This window comes from Vombatus ursinus, unplaced genomic scaffold (genome assembly GCF_900497805.2).
Source record: "Vombatus ursinus unplaced genomic scaffold, bare-nosed wombat genome assembly UNPS02014816.1, whole genome shotgun sequence".
Lineage (NCBI taxonomy): Eukaryota > Metazoa > Chordata > Mammalia > Diprotodontia > Vombatidae > Vombatus > Vombatus ursinus.
In genome coordinates this window covers 14,188,908-14,214,090 of record NW_020954594.1, presented here as the reverse complement: position 1 = coordinate 14,214,090, position 25,183 = coordinate 14,188,908, and the positions used below count along the sequence as shown (strand labels likewise).

At 36.0% G+C, this 25,183-nt stretch overlaps 1 protein-coding gene across 2 annotated transcripts in view; it reads right to left on the bottom strand.

The window, feature by feature from the left end:
• GTDC1 (glycosyltransferase like domain containing 1) overlaps positions 1-25,183 on the bottom strand; it is a 355,035-nt gene that overhangs the window by 274,433 nt on the left and 55,419 nt on the right. For both annotated transcript variants that reach the window (XM_027835651.1, XM_027835649.1), the window contains exons 3-4: positions 12,232-12,295; positions 8,867-9,070 (exon numbers count right to left, since the gene is read on the bottom strand). In XM_027835651.1, coding sequence (XP_027691452.1) covers positions 8,867-9,045 — 179 coding nt within the window. In that variant the 5' untranslated portion in view covers positions 9,046-9,070; positions 12,232-12,295. The remainder of the gene's footprint in view (positions 1-8,866; positions 9,071-12,231; positions 12,296-25,183) is intronic.

Genomic DNA, 25,183 nt, shown 5'->3' with positions numbered 1-25,183 from the left:
TATTTGACTCTGCTGGGCCTCACTCCAGCTAGCTATAAACTTTTTTTTCTAAAGTTTTATTTATATGTAATGTTTTTACATTAAAAACATTTACAGATTATGCCCACTTTATGAGAGGTCTCTTCTAACAAGGTAAAACAGTTAAGTAAAACTAAAACATACACTGACCTCCGTGACCCCCCTCCCGCAACCCTCAATTAAAAAAAACATTAATAGAAATCTATTTTCTCTCTCCCATCTCCTACCTCAATGGAAAAAAAAACCTTATTTTTTTTATCAGCATGCATAGTCAAGCAAAATAAATTCTCTCAATAGCAGTATACAAAATTATATGTGTGTCATTGTTGTTCAGTCATTTCAGTCATGTCTGACTCTTTGTGACCCCATTTTGAGGGTTTTCCTAGCAAACATAGTAAAGTAGCTTGTCATTTCCTTCTCTAGCTCATTTGATAGATAAGGACCTGAGGCAAACAGGGTTAAGTGACTTGCCCAGGATCATACAGCTGGTAAGAGTCTGAGGCCAGATATGAACACTTACAGATGAGTTTTCCTGATTCCCAGCCCAATGTGCTTTCCACTGTGCCACCTAGCTGCCCCAATTCTGCATCCTAAATCCATCAACTCTCTGTAATGGATAATATCCCATCACACTCATACACCACAGTTTCTTCAGCCATTCTTAAATTGCTGGATATCTCATTATATTCCAGTTTTAAGCCACCACACATAGAGCTGCCATAAATACTATTAGCTGGCAATAAACTAAGGGGATTAGTCTACAAGGTCACATCTAGTTGGAAGAATCAAACACATTCCATCACCCATGAGCGTAAAACAGGAATGATTATTTCTTCAACATGACTCATGGATCTATCTCTTCTTCATTCTGACATCTACCACTCTGGTCATCATTACTTTATGCCTAACCTCTATTTGGTCTCCTACAAATTTTACTGTAAGTCACAGCCAATTTATTAATCTTCCTACAACATTATTTTGATTACTGTTCTCCCTTTTGTGCTGAAGAAACACACTATGGCTCCCAATCAGAGATAAAATCTCTGCCTGGCCTTCCATCTGATCCAATATTTAATAAGGATCTGGAGAGCAAGGTGATGTGCTAGGTACTAGGGATACAAAGACAAGGGGAAAAACCTATCCCATCCTCAGGGAATTTAATGAGGACTCCATAATGTGATTTCATCAGCCTTCTTTCCTACTATTTTCTGAAAAGAACCCCATATTGCAGATTTAGAAATCCTACTGAATGTGCCAGAAACATCAGGCAAATATCAAATTCCAAGGCATTCTTCCCAACTGGAATGCCATCTTATCTCCCCACGTACAGAATTCATATTTATTCTTCAAAGCCATACTCAAATTCTACCTACTTCAAGAAGTTTCTCTATGTTTAAGTACACGCTGATTCTCTATCCCATCTCTCAAATCCAAGAATGTTACACATTATTATCTAATTGTTTTGTGTGGCAGTCTGGTTATATTATACTTAGCTAGAAAGATTATGAGTTCCTAGACAGCAAAAATCAAGCATGATATTTCTGATACCCAAGAGACTCAATAAATACTTGTGAAGAATTGTTGACTGAAATGCAAAAGTTTCTGAAACTAAATTATATTAATAGGAATCCAATTTCATTTATTAAAGTTGAATAATTAAATTTTTTCCTTAATATGGTAACAAACAGAAACAATTCATGCTTCGGACATAAGCTGGTATCCTCTTTGGTCTATGACAGATACATATAATCCTATATCATAAAATACTGAGTTAGAAACAGTCTTAGATCTGACTACCAGCTTCAGTAATAAGATGTCAAGAATAAGCATGCTACTTAGAAAAGTAAAATGATGCAGGCCCTTATTATACTTCTAGGGGTCTTTATAGAACAGTACATTTTATATTCATTTCTGACTTGTCACTTTTCTCACCACTCCATTCATTAAAAATAATGATATTTTGTTCTTTCTAAAAGTATAATAAACATACAGTTTGTCTTTTAAAATATAGTTGTCAAATTTCAAAGGGTAAATATGCTTGAACATTCACCCTAGAGGTACTTTAAGGGCCAGAGTCTGTTACAAATAATATCTTTTATCCATATGAACAGTTACCTGGGGGGCTGTATAGAATCTCACATGATGTATGTGGGTATGTAGATACACACACTTTTTCCTCCCAAAATCTATTAAAAACATGATCCTGAAGTTGCATTCTAATGCTTAACCCCTTGGATCACAATGGCTTCATAGCACATGCTATTAAGCATAGAAACACTTCTAAATTAGCACTTTGTGTTGTGAATAAACTAACAATTCCATTCTCTGGCAACATATTCTTTTATTTTGCCCCTAGAATATTTTCCCTCTTTCAGGAAATGACAAAAGAGTGCAAAGAAAAGTGAAGACAAAAACAAAAACCCTGAAATCTTCCTTCAGGGAACACTGTAACAGTTCTAATTTTCAGTTCTGCAGTGAAGGATTTTTTTTGGTTATTAAAAGTGTAGCCATTCTTTTAGTGTGTGTGTGCATGTGTGTGTGTGTGTGTATGTGTGTGTGCATGCATACACGTGTGTATGTATATGTGTGCTGGAAAAAACCGGGTGGTTAATTATTTGGTTTCTAGGATTACTGTATGTCTGCTGTGTTGTGGTCAGTGTAATTTTCAACAAACAGTCCAGATGGCTAAATTGAACAATACATTCAATCATTGGAGACTTCATGGAAATGAAAATACTATGTACGGAGCCTTGAGGGGCATGCAAAGGCCGGAAGTTTGTGTGTTCTGGCTACAAAAGGGGAGGAGGGGAAAGAATGTCAAAAGACAAAAAGGAATCCCTCAGTGCTGAAGCAATGAATGAGGAAACCACTTAGTAAAAGAAGCAAACAAGCTGTCCTTTTCCTAAGCAATGAAATGCCTCATGGAAGATCCATAACTCATGATGTTCACAGAGCTGTTCAAATAATTTACACCCTTATACCAGAAGTGATCTCAGTTCAAGGGGCTCTCACACCTGCAGGCAAGAGCCCAACTCCATTTAACCATGTGACCCTTAAAAAACTAGAAGTCCCATGTTTGAGGGGATACATTTTTATTGTTTCAAATTACTCATCATTTCATATGGTTTCATACAATATGTTTCATAATAAATATAACCTGGTTACAGGCTGTTTCTCCTGCCTCTACAATTGGTATGATGCAATTATGGCGAATTACTAGCAGGGCATGTGGGACTATAGGACGTTGCTAACACACCTAAAAAGGCTTTAGGAACGCTTATATACTGGCTGTCTTCATGGAACTAGAAATGGATCTGTTTTTTAAAAGGTATGAGTGCACAGGAATGATGTGCCACTCAGAATGTGCAACACAGGTGCACATGTATACACACAACCATTTCCTAGAACTGACTTTTCCTGGAAGACTGGGAGAGAAAGAACATGAAGAGCTCTGAACTTCTAGAATGGAGAAAAGCCCTTTTTCACTTACATTCTATCCAAGGGTCTTTTCTATGAGAAGAAGGCGCCTTTGCACCAGAGGTTTCAATCAATCCATCCACAAGAATTTATTAGGTGCTTGTTATGAGTCAAGAACCATGCTAAAAGCTGGGGATACAAAGAGAATAAATGAAGTAATACCTGTTTCCAAGGACTTAATATTTCAACAGGGGACACAAAAAACAGCATATAGACATATATATAGAATAAATATAAAGAGAGTAAATACGAGGAGAAAGGGGGAACTAGAAGTTAAGATTAGAAAAGACTTGAGGTAGAAGGTGGTATTTGAGCTGGGCCTTGAAGGAAAAAAGCAGATTGATTCAATGATGATGGGGTGAGGAGTGAGCGCATTCCATACATGGAAGGCAGTCAGAGATGGGATATGGAGTGTCATGTATGAGGAACAGAGAAGAAGCTTAATTAAGAGACAATTTCCAAAGAGCAAAATCCAAATGAGCTACAATGCTTTGGGGTGAAGAAACCATAGTGATTTTCATTAAGGAGAAATTAGAACATCACAGAGTCACATAGCCCAGAAGAACCAGGAGAGCTTATCTCAGTATAACTCATGTTTCCTGCAAGCATGTCTATATACATAATCCAGAATTTATGTTATTTTTAAAGGCTTTCAAGAATAGAGAGCCCACAACTTTATCTAGTAGTTGGTTGCAATATCTAATTTTTCTTCAGTCAAAAATAGGTTTCCTTATTGTTTCATAAAACGTTATCTTGCTTCAGTTTAAGCCCAATGCCTCTTCTCTCATCCTCTGTACAGATGCAGAATAACTGTCTGACATGCTGCTCTGAGCACCACTTCATTTACTTACCCCTCTTTTTTCTAAACTATGAGAAACAATAATAAAAGGGATTCTATTTCAACTTTTCCTGGTTAGAATTTTTATAAAATAATTCTCCGGAACACTATTTTATGACATTAAAAATTAAAATAGTGAAATTTTACTATTTGTCTTACTATTGAGAGCATGCAGGAACATATCTTCTGTTATTCATTCAGTTATATGCATTTGATTTGATTATAACTGCATCCACAAGAACTACATATCAAATAGGGACCACCAAAAATTACTTATTAGTTTAATATCTATACAGTTCCAAAGAAAAGTCATGCTAAATATCTGCTGACACTAGTATACTTCAAAAGAATTTCATTTTCTATGGCAGGGAACCTTTTTGTAAAATATTGGGTCAGGTTACCCCTATAGAAATTGGTAAGTTATAACAGAAAAGACCTTTGATATTCAAAACTTACCTGATAAATCACTTTACACTTCAACTGCTCTGCTGAACTTTTATTTAGCTTAAAGAAAAAAAAGCAATACTCTTACCCTCAGGATATGATCATTTGATTCCAATTATTATCATGACTGGCAGACTATGACAAGATTCAACTGAACAAGCATTTAAGTGGTAACTTTATGCCTACAGTCAGAGGCAATGAGGAAATGAAGAGAAAAAACATGATAACAATGAAGATGACAATGATATGGTCAATATTTCATAAAGAAACTAAGATAAAATAGATGAAAAGTGTCATGGCAAAATCTGCTCATACCATCATAGATTTTGAACTGCAAGGATGTCAATGGTCAAGTGGTCCAACCTCCTCATTTTACAGATGAGGAAAACGAGGCCCAGAGAAGTTAAGTGGGGTCATATAGGTGGTAAGAGGCAGAGCCAGAATTTGAACCCAGGTCCTCTGACTCAAGAGCCAGCACTCATGCCCTACCTCACATTGCTTCTCAAGCTAAGAGTGGCTCTTCCAAATGATTAAATCCATTCACTACAATAAAATCTTCAAAACAGCCTTTCCTACACTAAGAAGTAGCTACTCAAATTGGAAATGGAAGGGATGCCCATCAATTGGGGAATAGCTGAACCAGTTGTGGTATATGACCATAATGTAATACTACTGTGCTGTAAGAAATGATGAGCAAGATGCTCTTAGAAAAACCTTGAGACTTACATGAACTGATGCAGATAGAAGTGAGCAGAACCAGGAGAAATCTTACATAGTAATGACAAAGCTATACGATGATCAACTGTGAATGACTTAGATATTTTCAGCAATACAATGATCTAGGACAATTCCAGAGGACTTAGGATGAAAACTTATCCACACCCAGAGAAAGAACTGCTGGTGTTCAAACTGAGCCAGACTGAAAGCATACTATTTTCACTTTATTTTTTTTCATAAATTTTTTTTTGGCCTGTATTTTCTCTCAAAACATGACTAAAGTGGAAAGGTTTGCATGATTACACATGTATAACCTATATCAAAATTGCTTAGCATCTTAGGAAGGAGGGAGGAGGGAGGAAAAGAGAGGGTTTGGAATTCAACTTAAAAAATGAATGTTAAAAATTGTTTGTACATGTAATTGGGAAAAAGAGAAAATATTATTAAAAAAAGAAATATCTGCTGAGGAGCAAAAATTAATACTTAGTCTTGAGATACAGCATTTCAGTAGAGAAAATTATGTGTATTCTCTCACCTTCAAAATAGAAAAAGCTCAGAAATATTTATTTCCATCTACTGACATTGCCAGAAAAATATCAGCATAACAGAAGAGTCAGAAGACTGCCTGCTCCTCTGGAAAAACAAAACTATGATAAATCTTCTGGAACTTCCAACAAAATAGAAAAAACCCACAACTAATGTAAATAGTGATGGATTCTTCTTATTGCCAGGAGCAAGTGGAGCCAACCTGATTAGCTGAACTGATGCACTGACGCTCTTTTTGAATACATTTACTATATAACATGCCTGTAAAAATAGTACATACAAGTGGGGGAAAAGACTAGAAAAATAACTGATGCACATCCATTCAATGTTCTCTTATCAGTCACATCATTATTCATTTACAATAATTTCGTCAGCCCAGTAATGATACATGTGGTTCTTTATTGCTTTACCTTTGTGGCCTCTGACAATGAGGTCCTCTAAGTGTTTAAATGCTAAAAGTGACAACGATAAAAGTACTTTTCGTATTTAAAAGATGCTCCACTCAACTCCGATTTAGCAGCTGTAAGCAAAGGTGGTAACCTTGCACATGAGCCACTCTCTGAATTGGCAGGCGTGCTAACTTAGGCCACGTTTTTAAGTGGCTATTATTCCTTATCCCCACTCCCCACGATGGTGACTAGTTGACAAATTGAAACTAAGTTATCTCGGGTCATTGTAAGTATAAGCTAAACTAATGAGGTATATGTCTTAGAGTGATGTCTTATTAGTTTAATACAGCTAATGCTGGACAGCTTGAGCTGTTGACCTTGAAGAACAGCAAGCAATGGCGGATGAGGTTCTTAATACAAGAGAAATTGACCAACAGTTTGTCTTAAACACTCCTCCAAAGTAACACTACTTCAGAGAGAAAGTAAGGTAAAACACACACTCCAATGCTTTAAGTCCAAGAAAGAAGAGATTATACACATACCGACATACACACTCCATAAATACACATATACATTGTATACATACATTATACACATATGCATAGGTTTCCGTGTGTGTGTGTTTTGTTACAATAACTTCATTTAGAATATTCAAAAATGAAAGCAAACAGATATAGAAAAGATGAATGTTAATGTTTGAATCTCTGCTGAATTGCTATTATATACAATTGTAAAGTTAAAAGAAGACATATCACAAAATTAACTATACTGTATAACTTGAGCTTAAGTAATATATTATGATAGGGCCTTGAAAATGCTGAATTCTTTTTACTCCCTACCCCTGCCATAAGGAAACTACTTTGTAGTTATTGCCAATTAAAAAATTGTTTCTACTCGATATACTTGCTTAAAGTTTCACTGCTTTGTGAATCAAGAGTATCCTCTTGACAACTAAATCAAAATAAGTAACCCCGAATTGTGGCATTTGGAAGCAACCAATCCATTTTATATTCAATTCTTCAAATCTTTTCCATTCAAAGTCCTCAGCAATATGAATTTATTACCATTAAAAATTAATGTCTTTCCTTACTGATGATCGCTATGTACTCATATTTGCCCCTTACAATTATTTCTTTCCTTAAAGACTGAACTCAGCTATTGTTACCTCTTATACATGGGCATTTTCTGATATGCCAAGCTCACAGGGTCCTCATATTATTTTACACATTACAAGGCAGCCCAAAAGTGACACTTGTGAAGTTTTAAGTTACAGAAACTTACTAAAAATGCACTGACATTTTGGGACACCGTGTATTTCTCCTCTAAAGAATGTAAGCTCCTTGAGGTCAAGTACTTTTTTTTTTTGTTTTTGCATGTATAGCCCCAGTGCCAGGTACAGTAGGCTTTTTTGCCTACTAGTAATAATTTCTTTTTTTTTATGAATGTTGAGTGGTTTGGTGTACAGCAAAGGTCACAGTCTAGCAAATGGGAATTTCTCTACACAGCCCAACAATCAAGAATGCAAGGCTGGTACAGTGGATACAGCTTTGGGCCTGCAGTCAGAAAGAGCTGACTACAAATGTGGTCTCTGACAATTACTAGATGTGTGACCCTGGGCAAGTCACTTAATCTCTATCTGCAGCAGTTTCCTAACCATAAAACGGGAATAATAATACCACCTACCTCCCAGGGTTGTTTTGAGGATCGAATGAAATAAATAATTACAAAGCACTCATCACAGCACCTGGAACATAGTAGGTACTTCGTTTCGGTTTTGAAAATATAACTTAAATTAATGGTTTTCATCCTGGGAGTAGAAGACAACACAAGGGATTTCTCTCCCACCCCCTCTCTCCCACTCCAGTATATCTTCCTCTCTATCCCCCAAACAATTACTTTACCATAAGGGAGAGGAGAAAAAAGGGGAAAGGGGCAGGAGGGCTACTAATACAAAGAGTCATGAAAAGAAAAGGCTTCCAGTCCCTCTCAATCATCATCGCTGGTGTTTCATCTCTATTTCCTTCCGTATCTGATCATGTAAATCTTCTTCCATTAGGAACGCTGTCACCACAACACATTTGTGTCTGCCTGAGTAAAATTCATACCTCTGCCTAAGCAGCATTCTTGTCAACAAAGGAAAGTAAGAATCCATGATGATTCTGAAAAGGCCCTCTCCAAATGAAGGACCGGACAAAATGGTGTAAGGAAATGTGGGGAAGTGACATCATTTAGAAGCTCTCTCTGAGATGGCAACATTGTCTCAGTGAGCTAACTCCTACAGCAATCTCCATTAACAAGCAACATAAAACTCACTAGGACAAAAAATGTGGTTAAAGGGTATTTAGCCAAAAAAGCAGTGGAAAACCAACACAGAATCAAGTGCTCAATATAACCACTATGTAAGCCCCAAATCAGAAGCATCCTTAACTCTTTTTACCTGTAATTATCACTAACTGGAACATTTTGGGAGAAATACAAGGCAGATGTTCGTGCTCTCCAGTGCCATTTCTTTGCAGGGAGAGTATAAAGCACACAGTCTTCTATCTCTTCTTGTAAGAGATCCACCAGCTGTTTATGGGATCCTCCATAAAAAGCTTCAATGATAAGAGTACTCATTGAATTTCCCAAATCTTCAAGAAGTCTAAAAGTTCAAAGGGAAAAAAAAAATCTGATTTACTTCTAAGCTACAGGGTAAAACCATATATTACTGAAAATATTTCTACATAAATTTAATGGTTTATTTTATAAAACAAATCTTGCAAATTTAAGTGGTTTTTTCAGCCCCTTGATAAAGAGTAAATATGTAGTCAATTTCATGCTGTCTCCTCAATTAAAATATGGATTAGGTTTAGAGTTTTTTTGTAAATAATATATTTCATTCATGTTCCTATAACATACAAATATTTTTCCTTTCTAATAATTCTCTGCTCATATTATTTTGGCCCCCTAAAATCATTTCCTTTACTACTATTCACTTTTTTTCTCCTAAACCATGAGGTTTTAAAGACCATGAGGTCTTTAACTTTGATGATTCTTTCCCCAGTTACAATTTTCCTATGACCATTCATTGACCTATATCAAGCTCTTCTTTCACCTGAATAGTTCTAGAGAAGGTGTCAAACACACTGGGCCACATACAATCCATAACACTCTAGAGTGTAACCCAAACTAGATCAAAATATGACTGGGAAATATTTAACAAAATAAATGAAAATTCAATAAAACATAGATAATATTAATATGTAGTTTTCTAACCCTATATGAGGCCCCCTCAAGGATCTGTGGCTCTCATTATTCCTATTTGACACCACTGTTCTAGACCATCTATATACCTTGCTGCTCAAGAACTACCTGAATCTTAGTAGCCCAAGACAATTTTTGTATCTATTTCTTTCCACTGTCCCCAGGAAAGGATATTTGAATGAACACTAGTATCAAGTAAAGTTATTAAGACACAATTCAACTCCATCACTCCACTAAGAGTAACCTTTCAGACACTCTTCATTAAGACATTGTATCCAACTGTCCTATTCCTTTGTTGCTGTTGTTCAGTCATTTTCAGTCTGTCCAACTCTTCATGACCCCCCTTGGGGTTTTCTTGGCAGAAAAGTCCTACTCCTGTAAGTCCTTGAAAATAGTACTCCCTGAAGTAGTTAGGTAGAGACAATTGGGGAAATGCTATTTGACTGGTAACTAGCAAGTTTTCTACAGGTTTCCTTTAAATCCATTGTGGAGAATAAAGAATATTCAAGCGTTATGAAAAACCTGAAGAAATATCACCATAGGAGAATGGTTACTTTTTTTTCTTTCTTGATAAAGTTTCTTCTATCTTCCTTAACTGAATTGCAAAAACAAAAACAAATTAAAATTTTGCTTGATGTACAAATGTTATATATACATTTTAATTATGTTCTTTATTGTAAGGGGAAAATAGTGGCAATGTGGTGTAGTAGATAGAATGAGAGACTTGGAATTAGGAAGAACTGAGTTCATGCTATAACTATGAAAAATGCCAGCTATGTGATCAATGGCAAGATTTTCAACCTCTCGGGCCTTGAAGCATCTCTCAAAAACTCTAAGCTACAGACATGCTGCTGAGGAAGATCAGTGGAGGGAACTTCTATACCAACAGCTCCCGACAATGATAAAATCATAGGAATAAATCAAATAATGCAAAATTGCATTCTGAATAAAAATACCTTGTAAAATGTTTCATATCACTAAATGTTTTTAAATGAACTAAATAGCATTTATGTCATGTTTTGAAATAATTAAATTGAATATATGCAACAATTAAATAAAATTCTTTAGTAATAAACGCTGAACTTTACCTTGTTTGACCAATGAACAATGGCTATCTGAGACTCATTCATTTCACTGTCAAAAGTTTGGGATAGTTTTCAGTAATACTAAAGTGAAAATCAGAGTATTTTTCGTTTTAATTGTATATTTGAAAAAGAAAACAAGTATTCAAAATTCTAAAAGTACCTGTTCCCAAGAAAGCTCCTTGATATTTTCAATATTACTTAGGGATATTTAAAATTCTTTTTATTACAATCTTGTCATTTTATTATCTTAAGTATATAAGAAAAGGAAAGCACATTAAAAAAAGAGGGGTATACTTTTTTAGGAAGTGGGTAGAAATAGAGTTGTGGGTAAGGTTGCTGACAGAGATATCCTGCCAACCTATCATTTGGGTTAAGGTGTGAATGGGGGAAGGGTGTGTTGGGCCCTAAGCTTCTGGCATTTCAAGCTCTTAAGTTACCTGCTTGCCCACTCTCTCCATTGGAAATGCCAGTGGAATATAGCCATTGGCCACATGTACCCTGAGTGCTTGAAATGCCTATGAGCCTGAATCTATGGCTCAATCCTTCCCTTTCTAGGCCCAACAAGGATTTTTCAAACTGGCATTTCAAATGCCTTCAGGGAAAAAAAAAGTGACAGGGGATTATTAGTACTGTTTATGTAGTCTCCTTTCAAAAGTCAAATTCATGTAACTGGTATCTGAGTGACAGAAAAATGTTATAAAGTGATGTTTAAAGATGTGAAATGAAGATATTTTTGGAAATCATATCACCTTTCAAAACAGGTTAAAGAGAAGTTTAGATTCACTTTGTAAACTGCTTACATGTGCATATTACTGATATCTATAATCTAGCTTCATTTCCTTTGACCTAACCACATTATTCTATATATGCCTAGAATAGCCTTCAAAGGTAAAATAGCCTTTGAAAAGCATTATAGAAAATGGTCTCATGATGTTTTATGTGTATGTGTGAGAACATATTTTTAGTTCTATGTGTATATACAGAATTAAATAAATATTACACATATATGGGTACATCCTTGTTATAATTTGCTCTTTCTATTTCATTCTGCATTCTTTATAGGTATGAATTTTTCTCATGGATTGCAATAACATTTATTTTAAAATGATGTGCTTAATAGGCATATTTAGATGCTGTTATGAATTTAAGATACACAGTAAGCAGAACTGAGTGTTAAATATGTGGGAAGTCAGAAGGAGGGAGAGAGAAACAAGATTATGGTTACATGGGATATACATACCTAAAAAACTCAGGAGGTGGGGTGAGGCAGGCAAGTTAAGTCTACTATACTATAATTTGAGTCTAGTGGCCCACAGGTAAACCCGGATTTTAATACTTTTCCAGTGGATCCCACTGGAATCATGCCCCACCATCTCAGAGAACTCAACTTGGTGGCCTTACATCATGAAAACTTGCCCAGGCTACTTTGTGGATGTAAGAATACCCCTGGGGGACACAGTAGTTCATGACTTACTTCTTCTCTAGGTTCTGTGAAAAAGGTGTGGTTTTTTTCCTTCACAGCTTTCTTAAAGCACCACCTGAAAGAAAGGAGATTCTAGTTATACTGAAGCCACAGGAAGAAGGCAAAATACATGGCAAGTGGCATTACAAAAACCTCCAAGAGAATAGTTGAACATTTTAATCATACTGTCTTTTTTTCCATCAAATAATGCTTGCAATAAATTGGCAATCAGCCAGAACCTAGAAATTATCTGTTATAGAAGGAGTTCAATGGCAACATTTTGTTAAAATGGTATTTGGAGAAACTTCATTAAAAGCACTGCAACAACAGCCAGGAACCTACTACCATTTTTCACAGAAAAATAACTTTCAATGGGCAGACAGGACTATGGCAGTCTAGATACCCACAACTGATGTCATTCCTAGGGTTATTCCCCAATACACCACACTACCACAGCCACTAACTGAGAGAGGAAGGGTCCCTTGAAGTGATTAATAACAGAAAATGTCCAAGACTAGCAACAACCAACACAGGGAGCCCCTTAGCAATCGCATTTTCAAGAAAACCAGTAACACCAAAGGATGTCTCCTATATAGAAGTCTGCATTGTTGTTCAGTCATATCAAACTCTTCATGACCCCATTTGGGGTTTTCCTGGCACAGATACTGGAGTGGTTTGCCATTTCCTTCTCCAGCTCATTTTACAGATGAGAAACTGAGGCAAACAGGATGAAGTGACTTGCCCAGGGTCACACAGCTAGTAAGTATCTGAGGTCACATTTGAACTCAGGAAGATGATTCCTCCTATCTCCAGGCCCAGCATGCTATCAACTATGCCACCTACTCGCCCACCAAGAAGAGGGACTGTAGTCAGAGGTTACTGATAACGCACAGATGTTAAACCAATATACATCAAAATAGGCTGTGATGTAACTATAGTTTATAGGAAACAATCATATATTAAGTGCTTACGATGTGCCAAGCACTGTGCTAAAAGCTCTACAAATATCTCATTTGATCCTCACAACCACCCTGGGAGGCAGCAGTGAATTACTCCCCTTTGAATCTGCTGCTTGGCCTGGCTTCAGCTCCAAGGAACATGCTGCCCCTCCCAGGATAAACTCATCACTTAATCTCACTTGCTAATGCAAGCTTTGATTGACACTTACCTCCCTCCCCTTTCTTTCTCCATCTGATTGGAGGGCTGGAGGGAGGAGTACCAACTCCTCCCCATGCATTCCTTTACAGAGGGCAGAAACTGCTTGATCTATTCCACTTTGCATCTCTGCTCAGCCTGGTTTCAACTCTATGGAACAAGATGCCTCTCGGTGATTCTCCTCTTCCCCAGCTTTTTTGCCTCCTTTTGTGTGCTTTCTCTCCTTTTAGATGCCATCTCTAGATGGCACAGACTGTCTTTCTTTTTATTCATTGTATTTCTAGCACTTAAGCACAGTGCCTGACACATAGTAGGCACTTAATAAATGTTCATTATTCTCATATTCATCAGATCTCTATTTTTACAGTTGAGGAAACTGAGGCAGACAGATTAAGTGACTTACCCAGGGTCACCCAACTAGTAATTACCTGAGGCTGGATATGAACTCAGGTCTTACCTACTAAACCACTGCCACCCAGCTGCCAGGTTTACTGCTACCGGCAATGAGTACCAATATAGAACTCTCCTTGCTAGTCTAACACTGGAAAAGTCATTTAGTCAACAAGCAATTATTATTAACTACTTATGTGCAAGATATTATGCTAAGTAAGTACTAGGTATAAGAAAGGCAAAAAAAAAGTCCTTGCCCATAAGAAAGGAATGAAACTCAGAGGCCAACCACAGGAAAAAACAAACAAAAATATTTCAAATGAAAATTTAAGTACCCTACCAAGGTGTCTAACAGTAAACTAAACTTTTTAAAAGCATATTTAAAATATTTCTTCAAAAGATCCATGACGTCATCAGTGTGAATACTCCCTGTACCAAACGAACACTTCCCTTTCCTGCCATAGTAGATAGTTTTACAAATCACTATAGCCTTGAAATTACATTATCTGATGGCCAACTTCCTGGTGATGAGCTTCTCCAAACTAACCTAACCAGAGATTTCTTCTGAAGTCACTGGGCCCATACCCTCAAGCTTTTCCAGGTCAGCAAAACATGCCATTTAGCATGGTTTTGGAGAACCTACTTTGCCCTTATCTCATGAGGCATCAGATTATGACTACAGTGAGGGGATACTTCAGAGTGGTCCATATAAAACTAGGTAATATTTAAGAGGTTCTAATAACAACAAGATCCATGAGCTCAAATAAACATTATCAAAATCTCATAAATCATATAACTAAATGTTAAAAAAAAATTAACATTTAGAATTAGCTCTGTTCCACAAAATGGCAGGTCAGTATAATAGAAAATAAAGTTTAAAACTGTCTTTTCAAAATGTCAGTGGAACAGACTATTTACTGTCTGTATCTAAAATGGACCTAGTATATAGCTAGTAGCTTTTAAGCCATCCAGCAACTATGCACACAAATATCAAATGTTGCTGGCAGAGCACTGTTCTTTACCTTTCTGGTACAACCAGCTTGAGTAAGTACCACTTAGTCAATGGTTTACGTTCTGATGAACCTGTCTATCTACAACATAGCCATAAAACTCCAAAATAAATGAAAGGGTTGCTGAGTAGCCAAACAAAAACAAACAAACAACAACAACAAAAAAAAAAAACACCAAAAACCACACTGTCACAAAGTCCATGTACTTAATCTATTAGGGAAAAAAAGTCACTATCAAGATTTTATAACAAGGAATATAATATAGGGTTAAAATTATAGGGGTATAAAATTAAGATTACTCATTCAACAGACCCAGTTATCTGGTTTTCCCCAAAGAATATTCATATCTGTCAGTAATATTGTTGTTGCTGTTATTTTATCCTTCGTTCTGGAAGAAGACCACGACATCAGGAAGGTGATGTCATGACATGCAAGTGAATTGGATTAAGTGAGGGAGGGCTGTTTAATATTACAAGAGGAAAAATTCATCAACATAGTATCATACTTTCCTATATATACATTTGCATATATATTCAAAATAAAAATAGAGTAAAAATTTTACAGTTTCCAGCATGTAAATGTTTACTTTTAGCCTCTGTTCACTTGAAAATTGTGTCACATTAATCACAGAAGACAGCAGTACCATGAAGTCCCATAGCTGTGAGCATTTCTTACTTTTTATTTTTCCTTAGTCATTTTACCTGGGTTTATTTTAGGTTAGGTCCAATTTCTTTATTCTCTGATATATGAACGAACAACATTTTAAAAATGTATAATATATGTATAATATTTTGTCTAGATGCTAAATAACAATTATTTTTATTTTTAAAAACTTTCTCATTTTGACATAATCAGGCATGGGAAGATTATAATTTACCAATTACTTATAGAAATATGACTAAGTATAAATATATCCATGTGGCTTTTAAAACTATTAGCATCACTCACAGAAAACCATAAGTAGTCCTCGTCTATGATGTTTAGTAAAGCAACTTAAGTTACCTCTAATATTCAAATATTTTTCCAACCAAATAATTTAAAACCAAAGGAATAACTGTATTAATATATTCCATAGATACACTGTTGCTGCCAGTTGTAAGAAGATATACAGTTTCAGTAATGACAGTATTAACGGTTACAATCCCACACATATGAGAAATTGATTCCACAGTCTTATCCACAGATCATTCAACATCTTAAAAAGTCAATTACCTACAGAAAAATATATGGGCTTGTTTGCATATGTATAACCTTTGGTAAGACAGACAGTGTATTAAGCTAATAAATTCATCTACTGAATGTCTTCAACTTAAGAAAAGTAAAATTTGAGCAAGATTTTTCAATAAGTCATTAGAGGTTTATGGTATATTTTCTTCCTATTTCTTTCTCCCCACCTCTCCTCCACCCTTGCACCTCAATCCACTACCACCACCACCACCACCCCACACAAATTCTATTTAAAAAGCTACCAACAACACAGCATGGTGAAATGGAGCCATATCGAAAAAGGTTAGCATTACCTTCCTGCCCACTCACTTACTTTAATGATTCATCAGGGAAAGCCCAGTTGAGATATACCTGAACCACTGAATACCATTAGAAATTCCTAAGTTTTATTTAAAAGTTAAAAATAAGGGTTGAAAACACTGCTAGTGTGAGCTAGATACCAAACTTAGGGTCACCACTGATTCCTCCTTAAATTGTCACATACCTCTACCTCTTAGAATTCTTTCCTTTAAAAATCAGTTTAGGCACCACCTTCCACATAAAGCTTTTCCTAAATTCCCTTCCCCCCTCCCCCAATTTCATCACTAGTGCCACCCTCCCTCCTAAAACTATCTTGTTTGGTTGTTTGTATTCCTATGTATGTACATACTGTCTCAATAACAGACTGTGAGCTGAAGGCATGGGCATTTTTGTCTATGTATCTTCAGCACCTAAAACAGAGCCTAGCAAACAACAGGAATATCATAAATGTTTGTTAATGAATATTTGGAGAAAAATTCACCTAGAGCATATATCTTGCTTAAAGAAACACATTTTCTCAAAGCAATACACTCACTTTAGCCTTTAATTTTTTTCATGCCAAACAGAATGTAGAGTTGGGGGGGGGGGGTGGAGTAGAATGTTTTTAGGTAAACTGCAGATCTGAACTCATTCAGTCTCAATCTATCATTTAATGATTCAACTTTACAGCTCAGCAATTACAGGACTGTAGTATTAACATTGCATACATTGATATAAAACTTTCTTAATATAAATAAAGCAGTTATCTAATCTTGGTTATTGGTTTAAATTGAATATGTACCAGTTCTGGATAACCTGGTTTCAAACTCTGACTCTGATGTTTACTATGACTTTGAGCAAGTAATTTCCCCTTTGTGGACCTCAGTTTCTTCATGTATAAGACGACAAAGGTTGGACTAGAGAGATTCTGAGGTTTCTTCTAGCTCTAAATCTATGGGCCAAAATAAAGTGGCATGTCATTATTTGACCCAAGATTGCTTAAATATTTGTTTATGAGAGCATATATCACCACACATAGTCAGTATCTTGGGAAAAAAAATAACCTTAATTTCTTATTTAAGAGATTCATCAGTCTTACTTTGATGACCTACAACCTGGTTCCTCTACCTGAAAGCTGGTTGTATGTTAATGTGAAGTCTACTTTCTTCGATTCTGACTCGAGTTTCCTGTTGTGGTGACTAAGAACTGAAGATTCATATTGTGCACTGAGAGTCTGGTTAGATAAATTCAATACCTTTGGCAGAGTAATTAAAATAATTTGCAAATAAGTCTTTCCTAATTCCTATTTTGCTTTGCTTTTTTAAAATCATATTTTATCACTTACAGAATTAAATATTCATGTGTCTATTTTAACTTCTCCCAACAATCTCTGATCAATCTATCAGGACTTGTTTATTTGAGACAACCTTTTGCTTTAAAGGGTGCAGTTATTTATGTATGTGCCATAACATTGTCTTAATAGGACACCAAGGTTGCACTGTCAGCTATCACCATAACATCACTCACTTCTTACTTTCAAAAATGATTACTAATTCCTCATAAAATTATAAAAAGATACACCCCACATAATCATGTAATCTACATGACCAGTCAATCAATCAACAATAATCCACTTATTAAGCATCACTATGTACCAGACACTGCTGAACACTGGGGATACAAAGGCAAAAACATAAAAAATATTCCCTGCCTTCAAGGGGTTTACATATGGTAAGAGGAAACAATCAGTAAATAAACAGGTCACACAAGATCCATATAGCATAGACAGAAGCTAACCATAGAGGGAAGGGCTCTAAAGGTCCGGGGGCAGGGAAGGCCTCCTGCAGAAGCTGGTATTTGAGCTGAATTTTAGGAGAAGCAGCCAGAGATGTGGAAAGACAGAAGTATGGAGTGGAAAGTATTCCAGGCCTGGGGGGCAGCCAGTGAGAAGTGAAAATACCTATCAATGTTTACAAAAAAAAAAAAAAGATTACAGACAAACTAGTGTGGTAGGAAAACAACTGGATTAGAACCAGAAGAACCAGAACTACTTAATGATATCAATTCACCTAACCATTCCATGCTAAAATGTACTAATACATAAAATGGAGACAACAGTATTCTCATCACTGACCTCAAAAAGCTACTGTGGGGATTAAACAAGAGAACCGAACGGCTTTTTTAAACCTTAAAGGTGTATGTAAGTGTGGGTTACTAATTAAGCTACCATTCAGTTCATTTTATGGGTTTCATTTCTGATTCTGGAAAACAAATATCTCTATTATACTCAATTTCTTTTTTAGCCTATTCATCATTTTGCTAATTTTATTAGTAATTTCAAACTACAAAAAAAGTAATTAAATAATTTTACTTAGTGCTGAAAAGTGCTTCAAAATGATTCACATTCTACAATGTTTTAAGCATATTTATTATTATTGTATCATGTTCCATTAAAGCAATGAAAAACCAAGAATACTACATCAAATTGAAGTGAAAAAAATCAGGAAAAAAATATGAATTTGTTCTGACTAAAAGTAAGTGCCCATCCATATTGGGTAGAGGTAGACCCAAATACATTTGCTGTGTTCTATTTCTCTTTCCTCTTTCTCCTTTTGACTGGTGTACACGAAAACCAAGAGTTTGTGGGAAATGTCACATTTATTTTCTGCATTGAGAAATATTATCTTAATCTACTGATATGAGAATCAACAGAAAAAGTAAAGATTGAAAGTAGCACTAGAAAATATAGTTGGACTGGTAGAGGTTTACCAGCCTGAGGGACTAATGACTTCTGAAAATCACCTGCAAAGTCTTTAAAAGATGGAAAAGTTCTAAAGGTCAATCTAATCCAAACCCCTCAGCACACAAATGAAGAAACTAAAGCCCAGAGAGGTTATGTAATTTGTCCATGGTTATGGTGGGAGTAAATGGCATAGCCAGGTTAGACTATCTAGAAAATAAACTATGGACCTGAATTCAGAAGAAAACTCTCTCACCATTGACACCAATCAATACATATAGCTAAGTGACTTGCAGATAGTGTTAGACTTGGAGTCAGAAAGATCAGAGTTCAAACTCTGCTTAGATACTTCCTAGTTATGTGTCCCTGAAATAATCACGTAATCACTCTCAGCCTGTTTCCTTACCTGTGAAATGGGGATGATACTATTATTAGTATACTACTGATAGGATACTATCAATACTATTATTGACCTCACAAGATTGTGAGGAATAAAAGAGGTAACATATACAAATTACTTTATAAGCCTTTAATCATTATACAAATGCTAGCTATTATTATGGATGGGCATTAAGTTGGATTTTATGTTTCCCCTCTCTTCCTCTTCTTTTTCTTAAATAAAGGAACTGGAACCTAATATATAACATCAGTCCCAGACACTAGATGTATATCAAGGTATCCAAAAGGCAATGGGTGTTGTAGGACTAGAATTCATGAGAGTCTGAAACTGGATGCATAAACTTGGAAGTCATCTGCACTGAATTGAAAACAGATGAAATCACCAAGGATGAGAATATAGAGAGAGAACAGGAGTGGACTGATCCTTAGGGGACACTCATGCTTTGGGGGGTCAGGGGCAGGGAGCAAATAGGAGATGGATAATACTCCAAAGAAGCCTAAGAAAGAAAAGTCATTCTGCTAAGAAGAAAGTCAGAAGAAATCAGTGTCATGGAAGCCGAAGAGATAGTATTAGGAGTCAGGGTGTCAATGGTATCAAATGCAGCAGAGAGATGAAAGAGAATGGAGGATTTAGAAAAGGCCATCAGATCTGGCAGATCACAGATCACTGGTAACCTCTGAGTGTCACAGTAGAGAGAGAGGACATAAGAAGCCTGACTAAGATTTGCTTGACATTCCACCTGGAAGTCCTGCCAACACTCTGAATAAAACATATCCAAAACTGAATTTGTCTTTTTCCCAAAAATATGAACCATTTTTTTACTGTCTGTGGAGGAAGAAACAGCAAAGCATGACAAGTGATTGGATATGTGAGGTGAGGCAGAGTAAAGGATAATACTAAGATTATGAATCTGGGAAAATAGTAGTACCTTTGACACAAAAAGGATGAGTTTGGAGAAAGTGATAATGAGTTTTGTTTTGAAAATGTTGAGCTCTAGAACATCGAGGTTAAAATATCAAACTGGCAAATAGTGATATGGGAAAAAATCTCAGAAGTAAGGCTGGGTCTGGATATATAGACATGGGAGTCATCTGTAAAGAAATGAAAATTAAAACCATGGCAGCTGATAAGGCCAGAGAGAGAGACAGTAAGAGAGATAAAGAGAAAGATAAAGAAACAGAGAAAGACACAAAGAAAGACACACAGAAAGACAGAGTGTACATTTATAAAGGGAGAGAAGCGGGCCCAGGACAGAGCCTGCAGAAACATCCATAACTATGAAACATGATACAAAGGATGAAGACGTAAAGGAGACTGAGAATGAATGTTTAGACAGCCAGAAGGAGAACTGGTAGAGAGAACAGTGGTGCAAAAACCCAGAGAAGAAGTGTCCAGGAATAAAACATGGTCAACAGTGTCAAAGGCAGCACATAAGTAGAAATGGATGAGGACTGTGAAAAGCCCATCAGATCTTTCTATTAAAAGATTGTTGGTAACTTTGTAAAGAGTAATTTCAGTTGGGGTCAGAAGCCCAGATTACAAAGGAATGAGAAGTGAGTGACCAAAAAGGAAGCAGAGGCAGAGTATAGATTACTTTTTATAGGAATTTGGCTGAGAAAGGAGGATGATAGCTTGAGGGACCAACAGAGTCTAGTGAGGCTTTTTTTTAAGGACAGGGAAGACTTGAGCATGTTCAAAAGCAGTAGTGAAGGAAACAAGAAATAGGGAGAAGCTGAAAATTAAACAGACAAAGAGACAGATAGAGAGATGGAGAGACAAAGATAATACAGAATGGTATCTGTTAGAGAAGTCAGAAGAGGATAAGATAAAGGGCCACCCTTGGCAAAGAGGAGGGCTACCTCACTGTCAGAGATTAGATGGAAAGAGGAGAGAGGAGGGAAGTGATATGAAGGGGTTCTGAAAAGAAGATGAGAGAGGTGACATTGAATGGCCTTAATTTTCTTAGTAAGACAAGAAGTGAGGTCCTCAGTTAAGAGAAGAGGAAAGGCAAGCTCTGAGAGGCTTGAAAAGAGAAAGGAAGGTTTGAAATAGCCTCTCTGGGCAGTGAAATAGGGAAACAAGAAGAAATAAAAGAACTGCTATTCTGTAATGAGAGCTCAGCTTTCTATTCTCGTCTCCTATTTGAAGTTAAGCTCCCAAACAAATATTCCTTTGGTATTCCAAGTGGTATTCCCTTGATGAGTTTAAGAGGTCTACATAACTAGATTTGCTGTTTCCATTTAGGTTATAAACAGAAGGAAAAAAAATCAACTATTTAAGTGAGCTTTATAACCAGGGGAAAGTAATTTCCAAAAGTATAACACTTAAGGGATCAGGAAGAAAAAGAGTAAATAAGGTACATAGCTAGAGAAGATAGAGGCATTTCCCTATAGTACTAAAAAGGCCTGAAGTTAGATTTAGAGATACTAACCACAGACAAATAGGATGTATGTTTCATAATATCTACATGACATATTTTAGAAAAATCAACCACACAGTTAAGAGTTTTTCAACCGCTTATAACACTGGAATATGGTCTTAAAATACAAATTAAAATTTTTACTTTGTTCATTTTTAAAATGTTTTAATTGGACATTTCTCCACATAAAAGAATTATTCAAAATAAAAAAGGAACTATAAGCACAATTACCACAGGTTGTTTTGTTGTGTTTTTTTTTCTTTTAATGACAGCTCTTCTGGTCAGCATATGTCTTTCAAGATTGCTATAATGTTACTGTCTGGGGAAGATTACTTCTCAGAGGTTAGGGAGTTCAGGGCACTCAAAACTGAATGCTAAGTTTAAAAAGCTCAGATGCTCAACTTAGACTAGAATCAAGTGGATATGGGACTAAAAGGTGGGGTAAGGAGAGATGTATCACTATTTTTAAGCATGACAGGAGGCATATTATTAGCTACCTCTCTATTATAAGAAAAAGAGTCAATCTGGTAATAATAGCCTGGCATTTTAAAATCCTTCAGCTATTTAGGAGTCAAACTCATAAGTGAAGAAAAGAGATTCATAGACAACTGTCTACGCTTTCTGGAGGGTCTGATGTTCACCACAATTTATGCAAAGGAAACATAGGCTTGTCTAGTCTGACATGGCATGCACCTGCCCCCAAATAAAAAGATAGCTAGAAATATCTCGAGGTTTCTTGATTGGAGCAAGAACTATGACTTGCATCTATTTAGTGGCCTTGTCTGTCACCATTAAGTTATCTCTTTATCAACTGGTTTTCCAAGGAGACATTCCATCGATATAAATATTTTGTCTAATGCTAGAGAGACCTTAGAGCACACAGTCATTCCTAGTGAACTGCCAAAGCCAAAGCTCAAACTTGGGCATCTTCATTATCTCTATGCCATGTAATTTGGAAACTTTGCAAATAATCTGTTTGAACAGAGCAAGGGGGCCCAGGAGTTAATTAATTTCCTATTTTTCTTCTAATCAGTGGGTATAAGCAGTATATCTGGGATCTGGAGCCCCTTTGCTGGAATAATTAATAGTCTTAGTTAATAAACAGTCTGACTCATTTTAAAGAGAGAATATAACTTAGAATACTTCCCAGGTGGGATATGGTTCATGCTTTCCTTAAGGACTTGACTTCAATTACAACTAAACCAGTAAGGAGGGTAGATCATTCTTACTGTCACTCTGGAAAATCTTTATTTTTCTACTGAAGGGCTAAATTGATGACCAAAGACCATCCCAATGGATAATAATAATAATAATAATAAGTAGAGTTTTGTGAAAATGCTCAACATCAACTCTTTCACACCAATACATCTAAAGCATATTCAATTCTAAAGAATAATCACAGGAATTTATCTAAGCCAACCAATCTTTCTCCAACTATATAGAATGAACTGCCAAATTCGGGCTTGGCTTGAGGATCTAAAGTTTATTAAATTAAAGCGTTAATAATGTGGGCATGACATTCATATGAGTCAGAGAAGTTGGACTCAAGGTTGCTGCAGTATGTGCGAGGAAGTAAAAAAAAGCGTTTTTAATCTATAATAATTAACTATTAAACAGTATTTGAATGGGGTTGTGAAGGAAAATATCTTTTTGATTCTTCTGTTTGTGTAACTCCTGTCCTTTCACAAGGGAGAGGACTGAACCAATTATTCCGATTCTGACTAAGCCTCTGAAAATAGAAGTCCATTATATAACACCTGTGACTCCAAAGCTCAGTCAGCAATGCTAATAATTACTTTGAAAGAACCACCCTGAAAGATTCCTGAAAATTCAATATCAAGTGCCTAGATTTTCTTACTGGTGAGTTAAAGGTGTTCTAACGTGACAGGTCTCTTCCTTAAGCTCCAAAAAATACTTGCTCTTAAGAAAAAATGTGTGGATCTGATTTTAAAAACAACAAAGCCCTTTTCTTCTGGATTTCTCTTTGTTATTTCCTTCTAGATATTTGCCCTTGAGCTCCAAAGACCACAGTTTTGCCTAACTTCTATCACACATTAATGTACTAGTGTACATTAGTGTACTTAGTAGTGATTAAAATGTTAACTCTTTCCTAATTACCTACATATTTTCTCAAATTGGCTTAGAAATGCAGTCACTTCCTTAAACACTAAGGGTGAAAACTTAATAAAGTTTACCTAAACCAAGTGTCAAGCTTTACCTAAATTTTTATGTTGAACTTAAAAGAATGCCTTTAAGAAAAGAGATTATCTTCCGTCCTCATTCAAATGTACCAAAAAGTAGAACACCTGACTAGTCTAATGAGTATGAGATGTCTCAAAGAGACAAATCTTCATAAAAAGTGAAAAAGAGTAATACATAGGAGGAAATCCCAGATTCCTTCTCTATAAAGAAATTTGTTGAAAACTCAGAGGAATGAAGGGCAACAAAGAAGAATTCCTCTACAGAAGTGTGGAAGGGAGAAGGAAAGCATAAAAAGACAAAAGCAATTGCATAATTATGACATCATCAGAAGTTTGTGGCACAGATCCCATGGCTAGCCACATACCAACAAGGAAGTAAAGACCAATACACCAAGACAGTTGGAGCAACCCTGTGTGGCGGCAGCAAGGAGTGAAAACAAGGCAGATGCCTGTTGATTTGGTGTGGCTAATAAATGAGAGGTGGTATGTTAAATAATGAAATCTTATTACTGCAGTACAAGAAACACTGGATATGAGGAATTTAAGAATACACAGAAGGTCTTATATGAACTGGTATAGAGTGAAGTAAGTAGAGTCCAGAGACCAACATACCCTAAGACTACAAAAAAGTTAATAGAAACAACATAATTAAATAAAACTCAAGCTGTTTGTAATAACCAAGCTTGGATCTGAAAAGGAGATGAGAAAATGCATCACCTTCCATTCTTTGCAGAGGACTAGGTAAAGAAATACCAAATATACTTTCAGGCTTGGTGGTTTCGTTGGCTAGTTTTACTAAGGCTTTCTCCTTTCTCTCTTTTTTTAATCTGTTTTAGAGGATGACTTTCCCTGGGTAGGATAGGGGAAGAAATATATTTCAAAATGAAGGTAATACAAAAAACAAAAAGTAGAAATAAAAGTAAGATTTCTAAAAGAAAGTTTATGGAATGTTAGAGAAAGTCATAGAATATAAAAAGCTGTAAAACAGGAATTGAAGGGTAGACCTTATAAAAATTCCTGTGTCAATCAAGATTTCTTTTATGACCCCGGTATTATTTCTTGGCATTTGGTAACTTGCATAGCCAAACTAGAACCATCCTTCTTTTTGGACAAGGCGAAAGAAAGAAAGAAAGAAGGAAAGAA